This window comes from Dermatophagoides farinae, chromosome 8 (genome assembly GCF_024713945.1).
Source record: "Dermatophagoides farinae isolate YC_2012a chromosome 8, ASM2471394v1, whole genome shotgun sequence".
NCBI classification, from domain to species: domain Eukaryota; kingdom Metazoa; phylum Arthropoda; class Arachnida; order Sarcoptiformes; family Pyroglyphidae; genus Dermatophagoides; species Dermatophagoides farinae.
The window spans coordinates 114,437-129,519 of record NC_134684.1 but is presented as its reverse complement, the minus strand read 5'-3'; the positions used below and the strand labels follow the sequence as shown (position 1 = coordinate 129,519).

The 15,083-nt window shown below is 33.5% G+C and overlaps 4 protein-coding genes across 4 annotated transcripts; 1 reads left to right on the top strand and 3 right to left on the bottom strand.

The window, feature by feature from the left end:
* Positions 1-6,484: 6,484 nt before the first annotated feature.
* Positions 6,485-8,024, bottom strand: LOC124495834 (uncharacterized). Its single transcript, XM_047059267.2, has one exon. It carries the CDS (start codon positions 8,022-8,024, stop codon positions 6,597-6,599), a length of 1,428 nt encoding a protein of 475 aa, XP_046915223.1. The 3' UTR covers positions 6,485-6,596.
* A 137-nt stretch (positions 8,025-8,161) lies between these two features.
* On the bottom strand, positions 8,162-10,011 carry LOC124495832 (uncharacterized). The gene is made up of 2 exons (XM_047059266.2): positions 8,706-10,011; positions 8,162-8,624 (listed from the first exon to the last, which is right to left on the bottom strand). The coding sequence occupies exons 1-2, from the start codon at positions 10,009-10,011 to the stop codon at positions 8,170-8,172; spliced, it is 1,761 nt and encodes a 586-aa protein (XP_046915222.2). The 3' UTR covers positions 8,162-8,169.
* Mtpalpha (monolysocardiolipin acyltransferase Mtpalpha) lies at positions 8,653-13,748 on the top strand. Its single transcript, XM_047059262.2, has 7 exons — positions 8,653-10,051; positions 10,143-10,427; positions 10,495-10,753; positions 11,161-11,856; positions 11,911-13,120; positions 13,210-13,300; positions 13,385-13,748. Exons 3-7 carry the CDS (start codon positions 10,540-10,542, stop codon positions 13,589-13,591), a joined length of 2,418 nt encoding a protein of 805 aa, XP_046915218.1. The 5' UTR covers positions 8,653-10,051; positions 10,143-10,427; positions 10,495-10,539; the 3' UTR covers positions 13,592-13,748.
* An 18-nt stretch (positions 13,749-13,766) lies between these two features.
* On the bottom strand, positions 13,767-14,945 carry LOC124495836 (uncharacterized). Its single transcript, XM_047059269.2, has one exon. The coding sequence runs from the start codon at positions 14,823-14,825 to the stop codon at positions 13,767-13,769; it is 1,059 nt and encodes a 352-aa protein (XP_046915225.1). The 5' UTR covers positions 14,826-14,945.
* Positions 14,946-15,083: the final 138 nt, after the last annotated feature.

Sequence of the window (15,083 nt, the reverse complement as noted above, 5' to 3'; positions counted from 1 at the left end):
ATTATTTATTCAAAAACTAGTTCCTTTTAGCATTTTGCATGGATGAAAAAAAACCACCACCTACGCTATAACAAACAAACAATGATGACAAAAGGAGAAAAACAATTTCATAAAGAATCACACACATACACACACACACACACACACACAGTTATTCAATTATTCATAGTGGTGGTGATGAGAATTTTGGAACCTACAGCATAGATGTAGATGATCATCAATATAGAGAGCAATAAAACCAACGCCTACCTGTTGTTGGGAAATATTGTAATTTGTTCATCATCATCATCTGTTGATCATAATGAAGAAAAATATTTAGACATACAAACAATTAACAATGGAGACAAACGATGACAACAATTCATCATCATGTCTATCCGGGGCCAACGATCATCATGATGATGATGATGATGATGAACATTATGTTTTGTTGTCATCAACATCATTTTGATATCGGACACAGTCACACACACACACACACACACACACACACACACGACATCCTTTTCAAACAAATAAAAATAATCCAGAAATTTTTACAAAGACTGAGCATGATTTATTTTTTATTTGTTTCTTATGATTCACCCGTTGAACGCAGAATGCAAATTTTGCTTTATATTCATTTTTTCTGTGAATGAAAATGAAAATGAAAATGAGATGAGAAAACATTGGTTTCACTTTTTTGGACACACAAAGGTCAATCATGTGATGAAATGTGCTATTGTTCGGATGATGATGATGATGATTTGAAATCGACAACAACAGCAACACTGATGTTATTCATTCATACAAATTGATATTATTGTTTGTCTGATTGTTTGTTTGTTGGTTTGTTTGTTGTGGGGAGTAAAAAACAATTTTTTGTTACAATAATCGTTTTCAGATAATGATGATGAGCATTCGAATCGATCATCATTATGGACTATGTGTTATACAATCGTATGTGTGGTGATAAATGATGCTGCTGCCAAATGACGAATGTTTGTGTGGTGAGAAAATGAGATTAATCATTCAGACATATTTCGGCAACGTTTCCATTAGTTATAGGAATCAATTTGAATGGTAAATTTTCCGGTTTGGATTTTTCCGGAATTTTTCCCAAAGTGTAAGCTGATGATTTTTGATGATTTTTATTGATATTTTTTTATTGTTTTTTTCAAAAATGACTAGATTGTTGTCATTTTTTCCTTCATCCTCCACACATATGTGTTGTTGTCATCATCGTTTTTTTTGTTTTTTCTTTTTGTTTGCGTTGGTGGTATTTTTTTATGTACGCCGCGACAACAGCGTAAACAACAACAAAAAACAAGATTTTTGGATTCAATCAAAGGATCGACTGGAACCAGATTAATCCAACATGATAAACACGTTGTGGTTTTTGAAATTAAAACCAACGTTACCAACATCAACATCTCTTGTAATTATTTATTCAAAACAAATAACAAATAATAATTTCATTTCATTTCATTTCGTGAAACAACACTCTATAGTGGTGAGTGTGTGCGTAGGCACAATCATAATTCTACAATTTCATTTTCATTCGAAATAATGTTCAATTTGGATGATGATGATACGAACGAACAAACAAACAAACAAACAAACAAACCATTCAAAATCCAAGGTATTTGGTAACAAGTTTTTTGCCTGAAAGAATTTCGATAGATTGCATTGTAAAAAAGCATGTCATTTATTTCTTCTTGCCTGTGGTTATCATTGTTTATCACATGTACACACACAATATATAGGTTACATTTTTAATCTTAATCCTATATTAGTGACAATGATTGGAACGTTTATACAAAACAATGAATGAAGCAGACACAGACGTTCGTTTGAGTTTAAAAGCCATGGATATGAAATGAATCGAAAATGAATGAAAAACTCGGCAGAAAATTGGAAAATATTTTCATTTCTCAATCACATTAATAATAATAATATCGCCATCGTTAATCACAAGTTAATTTACATTCGATTTTATGAATGAAACGAAAAAAACACACAAACACGCATATAAATAATTCAACGACTTGATGTGAACTGCTTTTTTCTGAATGAAATTGCGTACTATCGAAAAGCAGATAACTGGATAGTTTTGTTTTTATTCTAAATCATAGATATCGTAGATATCGTTATATTGAATATGATTAGCATGGAGAAATCGTCATAATTGTTTGCTTTTTGAAATGAAAACTCACTCATACAAACGGTACTCTCTCCAGAGATGAGGATCAATCATTTCATTCGATGGTGATTTATTTATTCATTGGATGATGATGATTCGTTTTCTTTTGACACCCACAACAACAACGACAACAACGACAACGATATAAGCAGTAAAAAATTTTCCATCCTGTTCATGTCAACCCTTTTTTTTTGTTTCAAATAATTTGAGATTCTTCGCTTCTTGTTCTTGTTCTTTCAATGTTGGATTTGTTGATTCATTAATTCAAGTCCCAGAAATAATGACGATAATGATAATCTCTCAATTTCCACATTTGATTCAAATGGAATCCTATTATTATCATTAACATACGCATGGTGTATATTATTTTTTTTCTGAACGTAAAAAATAATGTTTCGATCGAAATAAATAAAATATATACATACATTCATCCGATCACACCTACGAGATCGAGAAGAAAAAACACCACGCGTAAATTAATGACAAGCAATATTACGTTTTGATCACACACATGCACAAATCTTGATGGCTTTGCTGGCAGGCAAGGTAAGTGAAATTGATGATTTTTTTCTCTACTTTTCCATTTCTTAATTTTTGTGAATGAAATTAAATTGAATGAATGAATGAATTGAAAATCGAGGCTATCGGAAGCTGAAGGCGTCCATATCGTAAGTGTGTGTAAGCTGACACACATATTGATTATTCAAAGCATCATGTGTGCCATATGAATCTCTCTCTCTCTCGAGTTGGGACTTTATCAATATATAATTAGAAATTGTGTAAATTTATAATCGAGATAATGTCACTTTAAAACATTTTTTCAATCATTCAAAAGTCTGAATGAAGATTCAACATTTTCCACTCTCTTGTCTTTTCTTGATATTTGATAATTTTTTTTTTGTCAAGAAATTAATTGGTGTATGTGTGTGTGTTCCGACTGAAATTATTTTTTACTATCAAACAATAACCATTGAGCATCAGCAACCATGACCTATATCACAGCAAACTACAACACACTTAAACATAGACTTGTTTTATTTTCATCATTACCATCGTAATAATCAGAAAACAAATGTAATCATCACACACAACTCGTTCCAATGAAACAAGTTCGAAAACACACACATAAACATAAACACGTGCGTGGGTTATTTACACATGAAACATTGCATTGAATTATCCATTATGATGATGAATTGTATCCGTGTTGTTGTTGTTTTTCTCTTTTTCTCCATGGATCTTTTCAATTCTTTCTCGTAACTCAACAACTCATTCTTTGATGATAGATTCCGATAGATTCACGATGTTTATGATTACGTTACCTGATCTATTACTACTAATAACCAATAGACAAATTGGCCATCGACAAGATAATCTACAGGATAATGAATGGTTTTTTTTCTTTATTGAACCATAAACACACAAGTCATATGATTATGATGATGATGATTAATATTTGGTTTTTTTTGTTTGTCTTTCCTTGACAAAAGACCACCACGATGAACAAAAAATCAAGTGGTCAGGTTTATCTGATTATTCATGTGTCTTTTACCAATGGAAATTTAGTGTTTCCGTTTTTGTTTGTTTGTTTAGTCAGAAAGTTTTTTTGAAAATGAAAATAATGCGATGGCAATAAAGACATTATATCATCATCGTGACATTCCCTTATTTTTTATTTTTTTTTTTTTATTATTATGAAAAATTCAAATGAATCCAGAAAGTAAAAGAAAAATTTGCCTTCATTTCTTGATTTTTGTTTATTTATTTACAACATTTCAATGTACAACACCCAAGCCCTGAAAAATATAGATATTCATACCACATCACATCAAATCACATCACATCGATTCGCCTTTTTCTTTCGAGGTTAAAAAGATTGTCTCTTTCCCTGTTCTATGTGTGTGCTCATCACCATCATCATCATTTCATTTGGTTAGTTCGTCAATCAAGATTATGATCATCATCTCGATCTCGATTTCAAATAGATGACAAGGATGAGTCATCTTATGATGAGTATATGCCCTATGGTTATAATAACCGGATTCATCATATAGATAGACGAGGGTTTCACCCATCATCAAAGTTTATTGCTATCACCATCGGGTAAGAATGATCGAAAAAAAATCCAATGAATCATTGGTTTAGTTCATAATAACCTTCTTGTTGATGATGATGATCATAATATCCTACCATCGTACGATGTCGATGAATTTTAGTGATGACGGTGATAAAATTTTCCATAGTTTTAGTTATCAAATTTGCACAATAATTGGGAGAAATGAAAAATTATGAAAACAAGCGAATCCAATTTTCCAATTAAGATTATGTAGTGCTGTAATTTGATACTTCATTTTCTCTTCACAGATAAAAAACAAGTGAATGAGTAAGTGAGTGTTCATTGGTGATTGAAAAACATGGAAATGGGCTCTCCACAGGATATCAGGATTCATTCATTTAGTTTTCGGTTTCGAGTGTGTTTGTCAGGTGAGCAGAAAAAAAGAGAGGAAGCAGGATCCATTTTTCCTCAATTGCTTACCAGGATATTTCACGTTATTGTCAAGAAAAAATTCAACAAAATTTTGACGATCCAAAATGTCCAAGCAAGTTGCTCAATGATTTATATTTTTTTTTTGCAATTTCGTTTTAATCTTTTTTTTAAAAGAAAAAGTCATCATCACCATCATCATGACTCAATGAATGATAATATCATGTCATCATGGTTCATTTATGTCGTGTAAATAAAGAATGATTCCTCAATCAATGAATAGAATGATAATTTCATTGAAATGAATTTCGCTTGTACACTGATAATTGAAATTGACAGAAAAAAGAAATTTGTTTGTCGTTGATTGCTTTAAGCAATTATTATTTATCTTAATTTGATTTAATAGTCAATTCAGCAAGTGAAGATTTTTTTAGAAAATTCACCAACCAAATGAGTGAATCCATGAATCGTTCTGTAATTGATTTCGGCCAGCCAAAACTTGATGACAACAACATTGATCAATTTATGTGTATTTCGTGCAATGAAGAAAAAACTTTTTCGGAAATCATCAGATGATAAGATTAAGATTTTTCTCGGAAGTTGCTATCGATGACGCTTTACCATTACCATTAGCGACAACAACAACAACAGGTTGCACCTTTCAAACATCATCATCAGATAAATCCAATGCCTTACCTCATGACCTCTCTCTCTCTCTATCTATTTCGGGTGCGCGCTTCTGTTGTTGAATGAAAACAACAACCTGAAATGAACTTTGACCTCACACACACATTTAGATTGGTCAATTTTTACTTGGGCGTTTCTTGTATGCTGCATCATTCTTAACAAACAAATGACGATTTAGAAGATTAACATTTTTTTTTTGATTTGATTTGGATTCTTGAATTAACCTTCAAAAAATGATTCAAATTTTCTGCTGCTGTTGTTGCTGAATGACTACGCCTTTTTTCAATATCAATTCAATTCATCAAAGAAAAAAGATGATGATGAGATTCAGGAATTTTGTGCAAAAAAAAAAAATTTTATGATGTCGATCCATTCCATCCGTGTGCTTTTTTGTAAAAATTATCAACATTTTCCTCTCTCTCTCTCTTTCTCTTTCTGGCTCTGCTTGTTGCACAACGAATTATTTTTCATTCATTCGGCAAAGTCGAACATCACACACACACACAAACACAGATCGAGTACATCAAATGGATTGATCAAGTAACACATGCACACACCATTTGGTGTTAGACCGAGTGGATTTATCATTGATTTCGACCACATACATAATCGATTCTGGTATCATGAGAATTGTTTCGATGTAAACATTATAGCTGACAAGTTTTCATGAACCAACGGGCCGATTCAAATGATCATTTTGGATCGAAATAGTAACAGATGGCCAAATGAGGTATTTTATTTTATTTGTTTGTCATGAACAAAAGCTATCTTTCTCTTTTTCCACATAAATCTGCTGTTGGCTTTTGATATGAAGTTGATGATCAAGCTTGGACTTGAAGATTGAAATATTTTTTTACGTTTATCATGTTCATGATGAACTTTTTTCTCGAACGAGGAAATTCCCCCCATCGCCACAACCATTATCTCTCTATCTTTTTCGTTTTGATAATGTTTTCATTTCACAAAAAAACTAAAAGAATTTATTTATCTCAAAAGCATGTTCAATTCAACAAAACCTGAAATTTTTTGTGACAAACAGAATATTATCATATACAATGCAAACTCAACACATTTGAATTTCGAATAACCTATTGCGCCATCTTCCGGTGAGCAATTGAATGCAATTTAAATTTTAAAAAATTGTCATCACAATTTTTAATCTGTTTATTAAATGATGATTGATTGATTGATTTGTTTGTTTTGTTTTGTTTTGTATTTTTCACTCAGTTTTTCCATTCATTTTTACCCGTTATTATTATTATTATTATTATCGAAATAGATGTTGAAATAAGATTCTTGCAATGCTTCCTCTGCATATCGACCATTATCATCGTTATTATTGTTATCGTTTCGATTGGATCTTGATTGTTGATATTTTTGTTGTCGTTGTTGTTGTCGTTGTCGTTGTTGTTGTTGTTGTTGGGGATGCCTAAACCATGGATCGAATGCTCTTTGATATGGTGACCATACGGCATTACCTCCTCCTGCACCACCACCATGACCACCTAATCGAAATGGTGATATTGGATTCCTTTGTCGTAGTACGATCGATCCGTTTCTTGGTGGTGATCGTGGTCGTTGTTCACGATAATTGATTCCATTTAGATTATCACGAATTATTGGATGAATTTTTTCACATATTTTCGTTGCTACTCCAGGTGCCTGGATCAATTGTGATGAAAGTTGATCTTCACGTCTAGGAATCATTCGTCTTTGTTCACGACGACGATGGCGTACAACATTTTTGATCGGCAATTGAATATTGATAATTTGTGTTTGTTGATCATCCACTTGTTTCATTTGCGGTGCTAATGCTTGCTGCTGCTGATAAGCATTCATTAGCATCATCTGTTGATGAGTATTTGGATCCCAACGATAATCTGAACGTATCGTATTTTGAATGTTCTGTAATGGTGGCAATTGCTGCTGCTGTTGCTGAATGAGCGGCAATTCTTTTGGTAGCGCTGACGGAGGTGGTTTCACTTTTTTGAATATATCATATAATTGTGCAAGAAATTGTATTTTATCCTCTGATAATTTGGGTGATTTTTCACTTTTCTTTTTTTTATTCTTTTTCTTTTTTGCAACTTTTTTCTTTTTCTTGGCCTTTTTTTTCTTTTTCTTCGGTGGTGTTGTCTCGATCCATTCGCCTGTTTCATCATCATATTGGTTTGGTTTCATTTGTTGTTGTTGTCCTTCCCATTGTTGTTCATAATCTTCACCCGCACCACCTACGGTTACTCCGCCATAACTAGCTGAATCATCATCGCCATAAACCCAATTATAACCGTAATCATTGTCAGCAGCAAGTAATGCAGCTAATGAAACGCCCAATATGAAAATTAATACAAAAAAAGCCATCATTTTGATATGAAAAACGATACTTTTTCTGGATCTTAATGATTTATATCTTGATGAACCATCTGGCAATCTAATCGGTGATTTGTTGTTGCTATTAACCATGATTGTTGTTGTTGTTGTTGCTGTTGTTATTTTTGTTTTTGTTACGAGTGTAATATCCAGTTGATTTTCATGTTCAAACATTGATGATGGGATTGAAATATTGAAATTATGAATTATCGGTCGATTATGGACTGATTGAATCGATATGATGATGATCCAACTAATGGCAACACAAACCGATAACAGATGACATTGAATTACAGGCATGAATATGGGGCCCGATTCAATCGGCTACACGGTCATTCCACAACTATTTTATATCACTAGTCACTAGAATTATAATCAAATTAAGAAGAAAAAATTCCACTTTTGTAAACATTTGTAATTTGTAATTTGTAATTTGTAATTTTATTTATTTATTTATTTTTTTTATGTTCCATTTCATCATCATTCGAGATTTTGAGTTCTTTTTCAGTATTGTCTTTTTATTTCGATCGAATTTCGTAGTCTTCGATTTACGTTTTGCCACCATTATTTTGGTTTTGATTTTTGCTTTGGATTTTGTTGTTGATTTTTGATTCATTTGTTGTTTCTCTTCATCCTCGAATGTTTTCGATAACGATAACGATGATGACGATGACGATGATGCGGATTTGGATAAAATTGACGATGTTGACAACAATGCTGTACTCATCATGTATTTAGAACGTTTTGCTGCAACTGGATAAAGACTTTTTCGGGTATTTTCAATTTCCAAAAATAATTCTTGTAATTCACGTGGATAAATGGCAAAAATTATAATGGAAATTATAATGGCCAAAACAATTATAATGGCTAGAATGGAATCAATGATGACCACTATTTCGACTTTGGATTGAAATAATGGTCAATGGTTATGGTTATATTATTAGTAAATATTGAAAACATTTGAAAAACACTTAAACTTACAAAAAAGTGATCCTTGTTCAAAAATCATCGGATAACGACCATATCGACGAATATCTTCCAATTGAAAAATGTTCGGATATCGTGGTCGTTTTCGTAATATATAAACATATTGATGATCGAAAATGTAGAGAAATTGGCCATGAAAAAATGATTGAATTATGAACAATTCAATGGGACGCATATCACCAGGACATTCATTGATCATCACATCGATTATTTGAAAAATTTGGTCATATTTTCGATAGCAAATGAAACCTGATGGTTGTCGTTGCCATTTACCTTCGGTTGGTTGCTGTTGCTGTTCAATATCATCACCAGTCTCGTTAGTCACGGTATTGTTTTCGATTTTTGGATTTACAAAAAATTCTCCATTAACAATTTGTTCGGCATTATTGTTCAATTGATTTAGTGTGACTAAACGTGCACGTAATGATTCTAATTGTTCCTGATATGATTGCTCAAAAAGAATGGTTAAATTTGAATCAGATGTTGCTGCCAACCTTATTCGATCATTTTGATACTCATTATTATCATCATCGCTACCGGATAAAGTCATCGTATGTACTTGATTATAACCATCGATAGCCAGGATGTTGTATGCACGATATAGATGAACCTGACAATGGTTATGATAGAATGCAAACACCCAAACATAATATTCACCTAGTTCTTGATCATCACCATCATAAATAATTTCTTGATTTGTTGTCGTCGATGTTGTTGTTGTCGTTGTCGTTGTTGTTGTTGTTGTTGAGTTTGAATCTTGTGTTTTATTTTCAACATCTCTACGAAATCTTTGTTCTTGATATTCGAAATTAAACTCTACAGATTCATAAGCAAGACTTGTTGTCAATGAAAATATCATCGTTTCAGTACGTTCATTGGTAGAATTTTGCACCGAATCTAAAATTGAATTTAGTGCTGGCCATTTCTCTGATAATGGCACGGATTGATTTGCGTTTGAATCCAAATTTAAATATTTAATTATGCCACGTGAATCGAATGAACAATTACGAATTTCATGTACCATTCTACCATTATCTACGATAAATATTGTATCGATTTCGTCTTCTTTATGATGAGTGTTGTTCGGATTGCCAACACTTGAAAATCGATACATTTGTTCCTGTTTTCGACGTGTTTGTGGCACTGTACCAATCATCATAATGTTCAATTTTTGCTGATAATAAACATATTTCTCGAATGAATTCAATTCATAATCTAGATTGGCCAAATGTAGATCATAAGCATCGGTGATGGTGTTCAGTGATTGTAAAAGTATGGCTATGAAAGTGAACAACAACATTCTACGAATGCGAACGAAATGAAAATCGTATGTGCGAACGGTAATTTTATTTCGATAAATTCAATTCAATTCAATTCAATTCAATTTTTTTTGTTTGTAAAATTCGAATTTACATCATATGAATCGAGCAGCCGAGAAGTTCATTTATACAACTTTCACTATATAAACTGAAAATCGAATTGCAGTCCTAGCAGCAGCATAAAATGATGATAAGATTCGGTCGTGTGTGTATGTTTTTATTTCACATCATCATCGTTTTTAAACGCATTGAAGTAGCTGCCAATTGTACCAGACTTGTTCGCTTTTCTACATTTTAATACACGATTGGCCGCCACCGAATACAATACTTGCTCTTTTTATTAAATTCAATTCTAATCAATTCTAAAATTTTCTATTTATGAATTTGTCTTGTGTGTGTATGTAAAGAGTACAAAATTTCTATTGCCATTAATTCATTATTAACTATTAATTCTTTTCATTTAGGATATAGCAAAAGAATAATAATCTATACAAAAATACAAAAAAAAAATGTTAATCCATCATTTACAACGACCATTAGGACGATCATTGGGTCGCCGGTCATTATCGATCTTGTTGCAACAACAACAACAGACATCAATTTCAAATCGATCCATACATAATCGAATCATCACACCATCATCAACCACATTGTCGCCGATTTTCCAGAGGATACAACAAGCTGACAATGTACAAATTGGTCGATCATTGTCCACGGTCACAAGTGAGTCACCGTTACAATTGTTTTTATGCTAATGTAGCAATAATATCCCATTTTTTGGAGCAAAATTGAGTTCATGTAGTTTGTTTTTGGTTGTTTTATTTATAAAAAAAAAATATCAACCAGAAATATAATAATCTCTTGGGTACACCTGTGTCCAATGACATGAGAAGAAAGTGAATGATACACGCATACAATAATAATGAAAGCATGCGCGACATATTACTGTTAAAAAGCAATAAGTTTATAGACATCTTATCATCGATTTTTTTTCTCAGTTCAGTTTTCTTTTGCCATCAAAATCTAATCAATTGACATTTGTTTTGCATCATATGAATGATAATATAGATAATTGTTTGGTTCAGTTCAGTTGAACTAATGAATAATTTTCCATGTTATTTTACTATTAGAATTGGATTACCTAAATTATTCCATGACCGATGATGGAATTCTTATCGTACGTTTGGATGAACCAAATTCCAAAGTCAATAGTCTTGGTGAAGGTTTGATGAACGATGCTGTCAAATTATTTGATGAAATATTCCGTGGTGGAATAGCGACCAAAGGTGTTGTATTGATGTCTGCCAAGACTGATTGTTTTGTTGCTGGCGCTGATATCAAAATGTTGGAAAAAGTTAAATCCCAAGCCGAAGCTGAAGAACTTGTGCGTAAAGGACATGAATTTTTTAATCAATTAGAACAAAGTCCAATACCTATTGTAGCGGCCATTCAAGGAACTTGTATGGGCGGTGGATTAGAATTGGCACTTGCCTGTCACTATCGTATCGCTGTTAATAGCAATAAAACTGTGTTTTCATTGCCCGAAGTTTTGTTGGGCTTGTTGCCCGGTGGTGGCGGAACACAACGTGTACCACGATTGATCAACATTCCTGATGCACTACAAATGATGTTAATGGCTAAAAACATTAAACCGAAAAAAGCCAAATCACAAGGTTTGATCGATATGTTGGTCGATCCTCTGGGTCCCGGTGTTGAGCGACCGGAGAAACGTACATTAGAATATCTGGAAGAAGTTGCCATTGGAGTATGTCGTCAATTAGCAAATAAAGAGATGAAAATTGAACGTAAAAGACCATTACAAGAACGTAAGTTTTTATTTTGTTTGGCCATCAATCGTTGAAAATTTATTCGTTCCATAGGTCTATTCCGTGAGGCAATGAAAATCGGTTATCTTCGTGATAAAGTGTTGGGCAAAGCTCGTGATATGGTTAACAAACAGACAAAAGGCCTTTATCCGGCACCATTGAAAATAATCGATTGTGTTGATGCAGCTTTGACGAAACCATTAGATGATGGGCTACGATTCGAAGCAAAATGTTTTGCTGAGCTTACACAAACCACACACAATAAGGCATTGATTGGATTGTTTTTTGGTCAAACATTATGTAAAAAGAATCGTTTTGGTGCACCACAAAAACCAGCCAACACGGTGGCCGTTTTGGGTGCAGGTCTGATGGGTGCTGGCATTGCTCAAGTTACCGCTGATAAAGGAATCACTACGATATTGAAAGATACATCTGAACAAGGTTTACTTCGTGGCCAGCAACAAATTATGCAAGCATGGGAAACTAAATACAAACGCAAACAAATCGATTTGCTTACACGTGACCTATGGATGTCTAACTTGGTTCCTACATTGGATTATGGTCGATTCAAACAAGCAGATCTGGTCATTGAAGCTGTATTCGAAGATTTAAAGGTCAAACACAAAGTCATCCAAGAAGTCGAAGCGGTCACCCGTGATGATTGTGTATTTGCATCGAATACATCGGCACTTCCTATCACAGATATTGCCAAAGGAAGTAAACGACCAGAACAAGTGATCGGTATGCATTATTTTTCACCTGTCGACAAAATGCAACTATTGGAAGTGATTACAACCGATAAGACTTCAAAAGAAACTGTAGCCAAAGCCATTGATTTGGGTTTGAGACAGAAAAAAGTTGTCATCACTGTGAAAGATTGTCCTGGATTTTACACCGTACGATGTTTGGGTCCAGTCATGTCTGAATTTCTGTTGTTGCTGCAAGAAGGTGTATCGCCTAAAGAATTGGATGAAATCACCACCAATTTTGGTTTCCCAATCGGTGGTGCGACATTAACCGATGAAGTCGGTATTGATGTTGGCGCTCATGTTGCTTCATATTTATCCTCAGTTTATCATGAACGTATGACTGGCGGTGATGTTCGTTTGATCCAGGAATTGGTTGCCAAAGGTTTCTTGGGCCGTAAAGCAGGCAAAGGATTGTTTATCTATAGTAATGACAAGAAAAGTAAAGGAAAAGGCCGTGAAATGAATCCAGGAGCATTGGAAGTGATTAAAAAATACAGTGTTGAACCGAAATTAAAGTATGTGAAAACCACATGAATCGAAATGATTAATCAATCATCAATCTATCAATCTACTATTTCTATTTTCATTTGAATTATTCACACAGATGTACACCAGACGATTATCAACAGCGTTTGGCTTTCCGTTTCACTAATGAAGCCATCATGTGTCTTCAAGATGGCATTCTTGATAATCCGGTATGTGTGTGGGTCATCTCTGGGTTGCAATAATAATATCAATTATCAATTAATTAATTAATTGTTCTCATTTATCAACATTAGCTTGAAGGTGATATTGGTGCCGTATTCGGTTTAGGTTTCCCACCATTCCATGGTGGACCGTTCCGTTTCACAGATACGTACGGCGCACAACGGGTTGTTGATGTTGGACATCGTTTTACTGAAATTTATGGCCCACAATATAAACCATGTCAAATGTTGTTGGATCATGCCAAGAATGGCACCAAATTTCATAAGCCTAATGTCTAATCAGTGAAGAATCTAACCAGAAAATGATGATAGCGGCCTTTTGTCATCGATGTTTTGTTGGCATGGCATGAAAGATTAGCAAATGATATGTTGTTTGAGATGAGGTTCAATTTTTTTTTTCTAAACAAAACACTTATTAAATTATATTATATGATGATATATGTTCATGTTTATTTCATCCAAAGATACTTGAATATCCCTCATTAATGCTTGAAGATAGTGATGTTAATGATAATTTTGTTGTTGATGGTTGACATTTCACCCAAGTAGTACCGAACCGTGTCATTGTTAGGACAAGATAAACAGAATTGATCAATTGGATAAGGTTGAAAATTAACATAGCCATTGCTAGACCAGAAGATACGATTATAATGATTGGTAAGGGCCAACCACCACTCAAATGCCATAATCTGTATAATGAATCTTTTGATTTCAGCCGATCAATTCGGTCTGGACATTGAATTACACTGGATAATGGACGAAGATGGCATTTGTCATTCAAACATTGATCATTATCGATCTGTGTGATACAATAATAGTGACCATTAGTTGGTCCATAATCAAATATGGCCAGGTAATTAGATCGTGAATGATGGTAACCAGGATTGATAGGTATCAGTTGGCTAAGTCGTAGCCAATCCAAACCTTGTTTGTATTTGTTGGCAATTTCGAATACACCAACCCATTCGGGAAATCGATCCGAATCGAATAGAAATACCTGACCACCGATGACTTTTTTGATTCCATCTGGAATGACTCCATTTTTAGCGATTAGTAACAAACTCGCATTATGCATTGTTGCCGTAAAACGATTATCCATGAATGGTCCGGTTTCCCAATATTGCATCGTATCGGTAAGATTCCATTTCCAATTATGGTATAGGTAATATTTGGGCGGATCCACAAACATTGTCAAACCGGGTATGGCAAACAGATGATCATGCATTCGATCATCAATTAAGGGCATCGTAAATGCCATCGGTATGTCGTTTGGTAAACCAGGAAATATTGCCTGCAATGAATATGGAATCATCGATGAATAGAGATAATTTTCATAGATTTTTAGAGGCCATAGTTTATCATGACGAAAAGCAAATATCCGTCCATTCTCAAATTGGACAATGAAATCTACACGATTTTGCCAGCAAACATAGTGATTCTTGTTGTTCTCCGGTTCGTTCAACGATGCAAACGAAAAAATTGTGACCATCATGATCAACGCGGCTAACAACATTTACTATTTACAACATACATTGTTTGCAAATTTGGCTTTTAAATTTTTTACTTCCAATCTTGCAATTTTAATTTGATTTAATTTAATTTATAAATAACGAGATTTATGGGTGTGAAATTTCGATAAATTTCGCTATAGAAGAAATGATGAATGAATGAATGAAATTGCCATTTCGTGAGATTGAGCAATTATCTGCATAAAATGGCCATCTCCAATCGTCCAGAGAATGTTTTTTCTCTACGCACACAACACTGACTC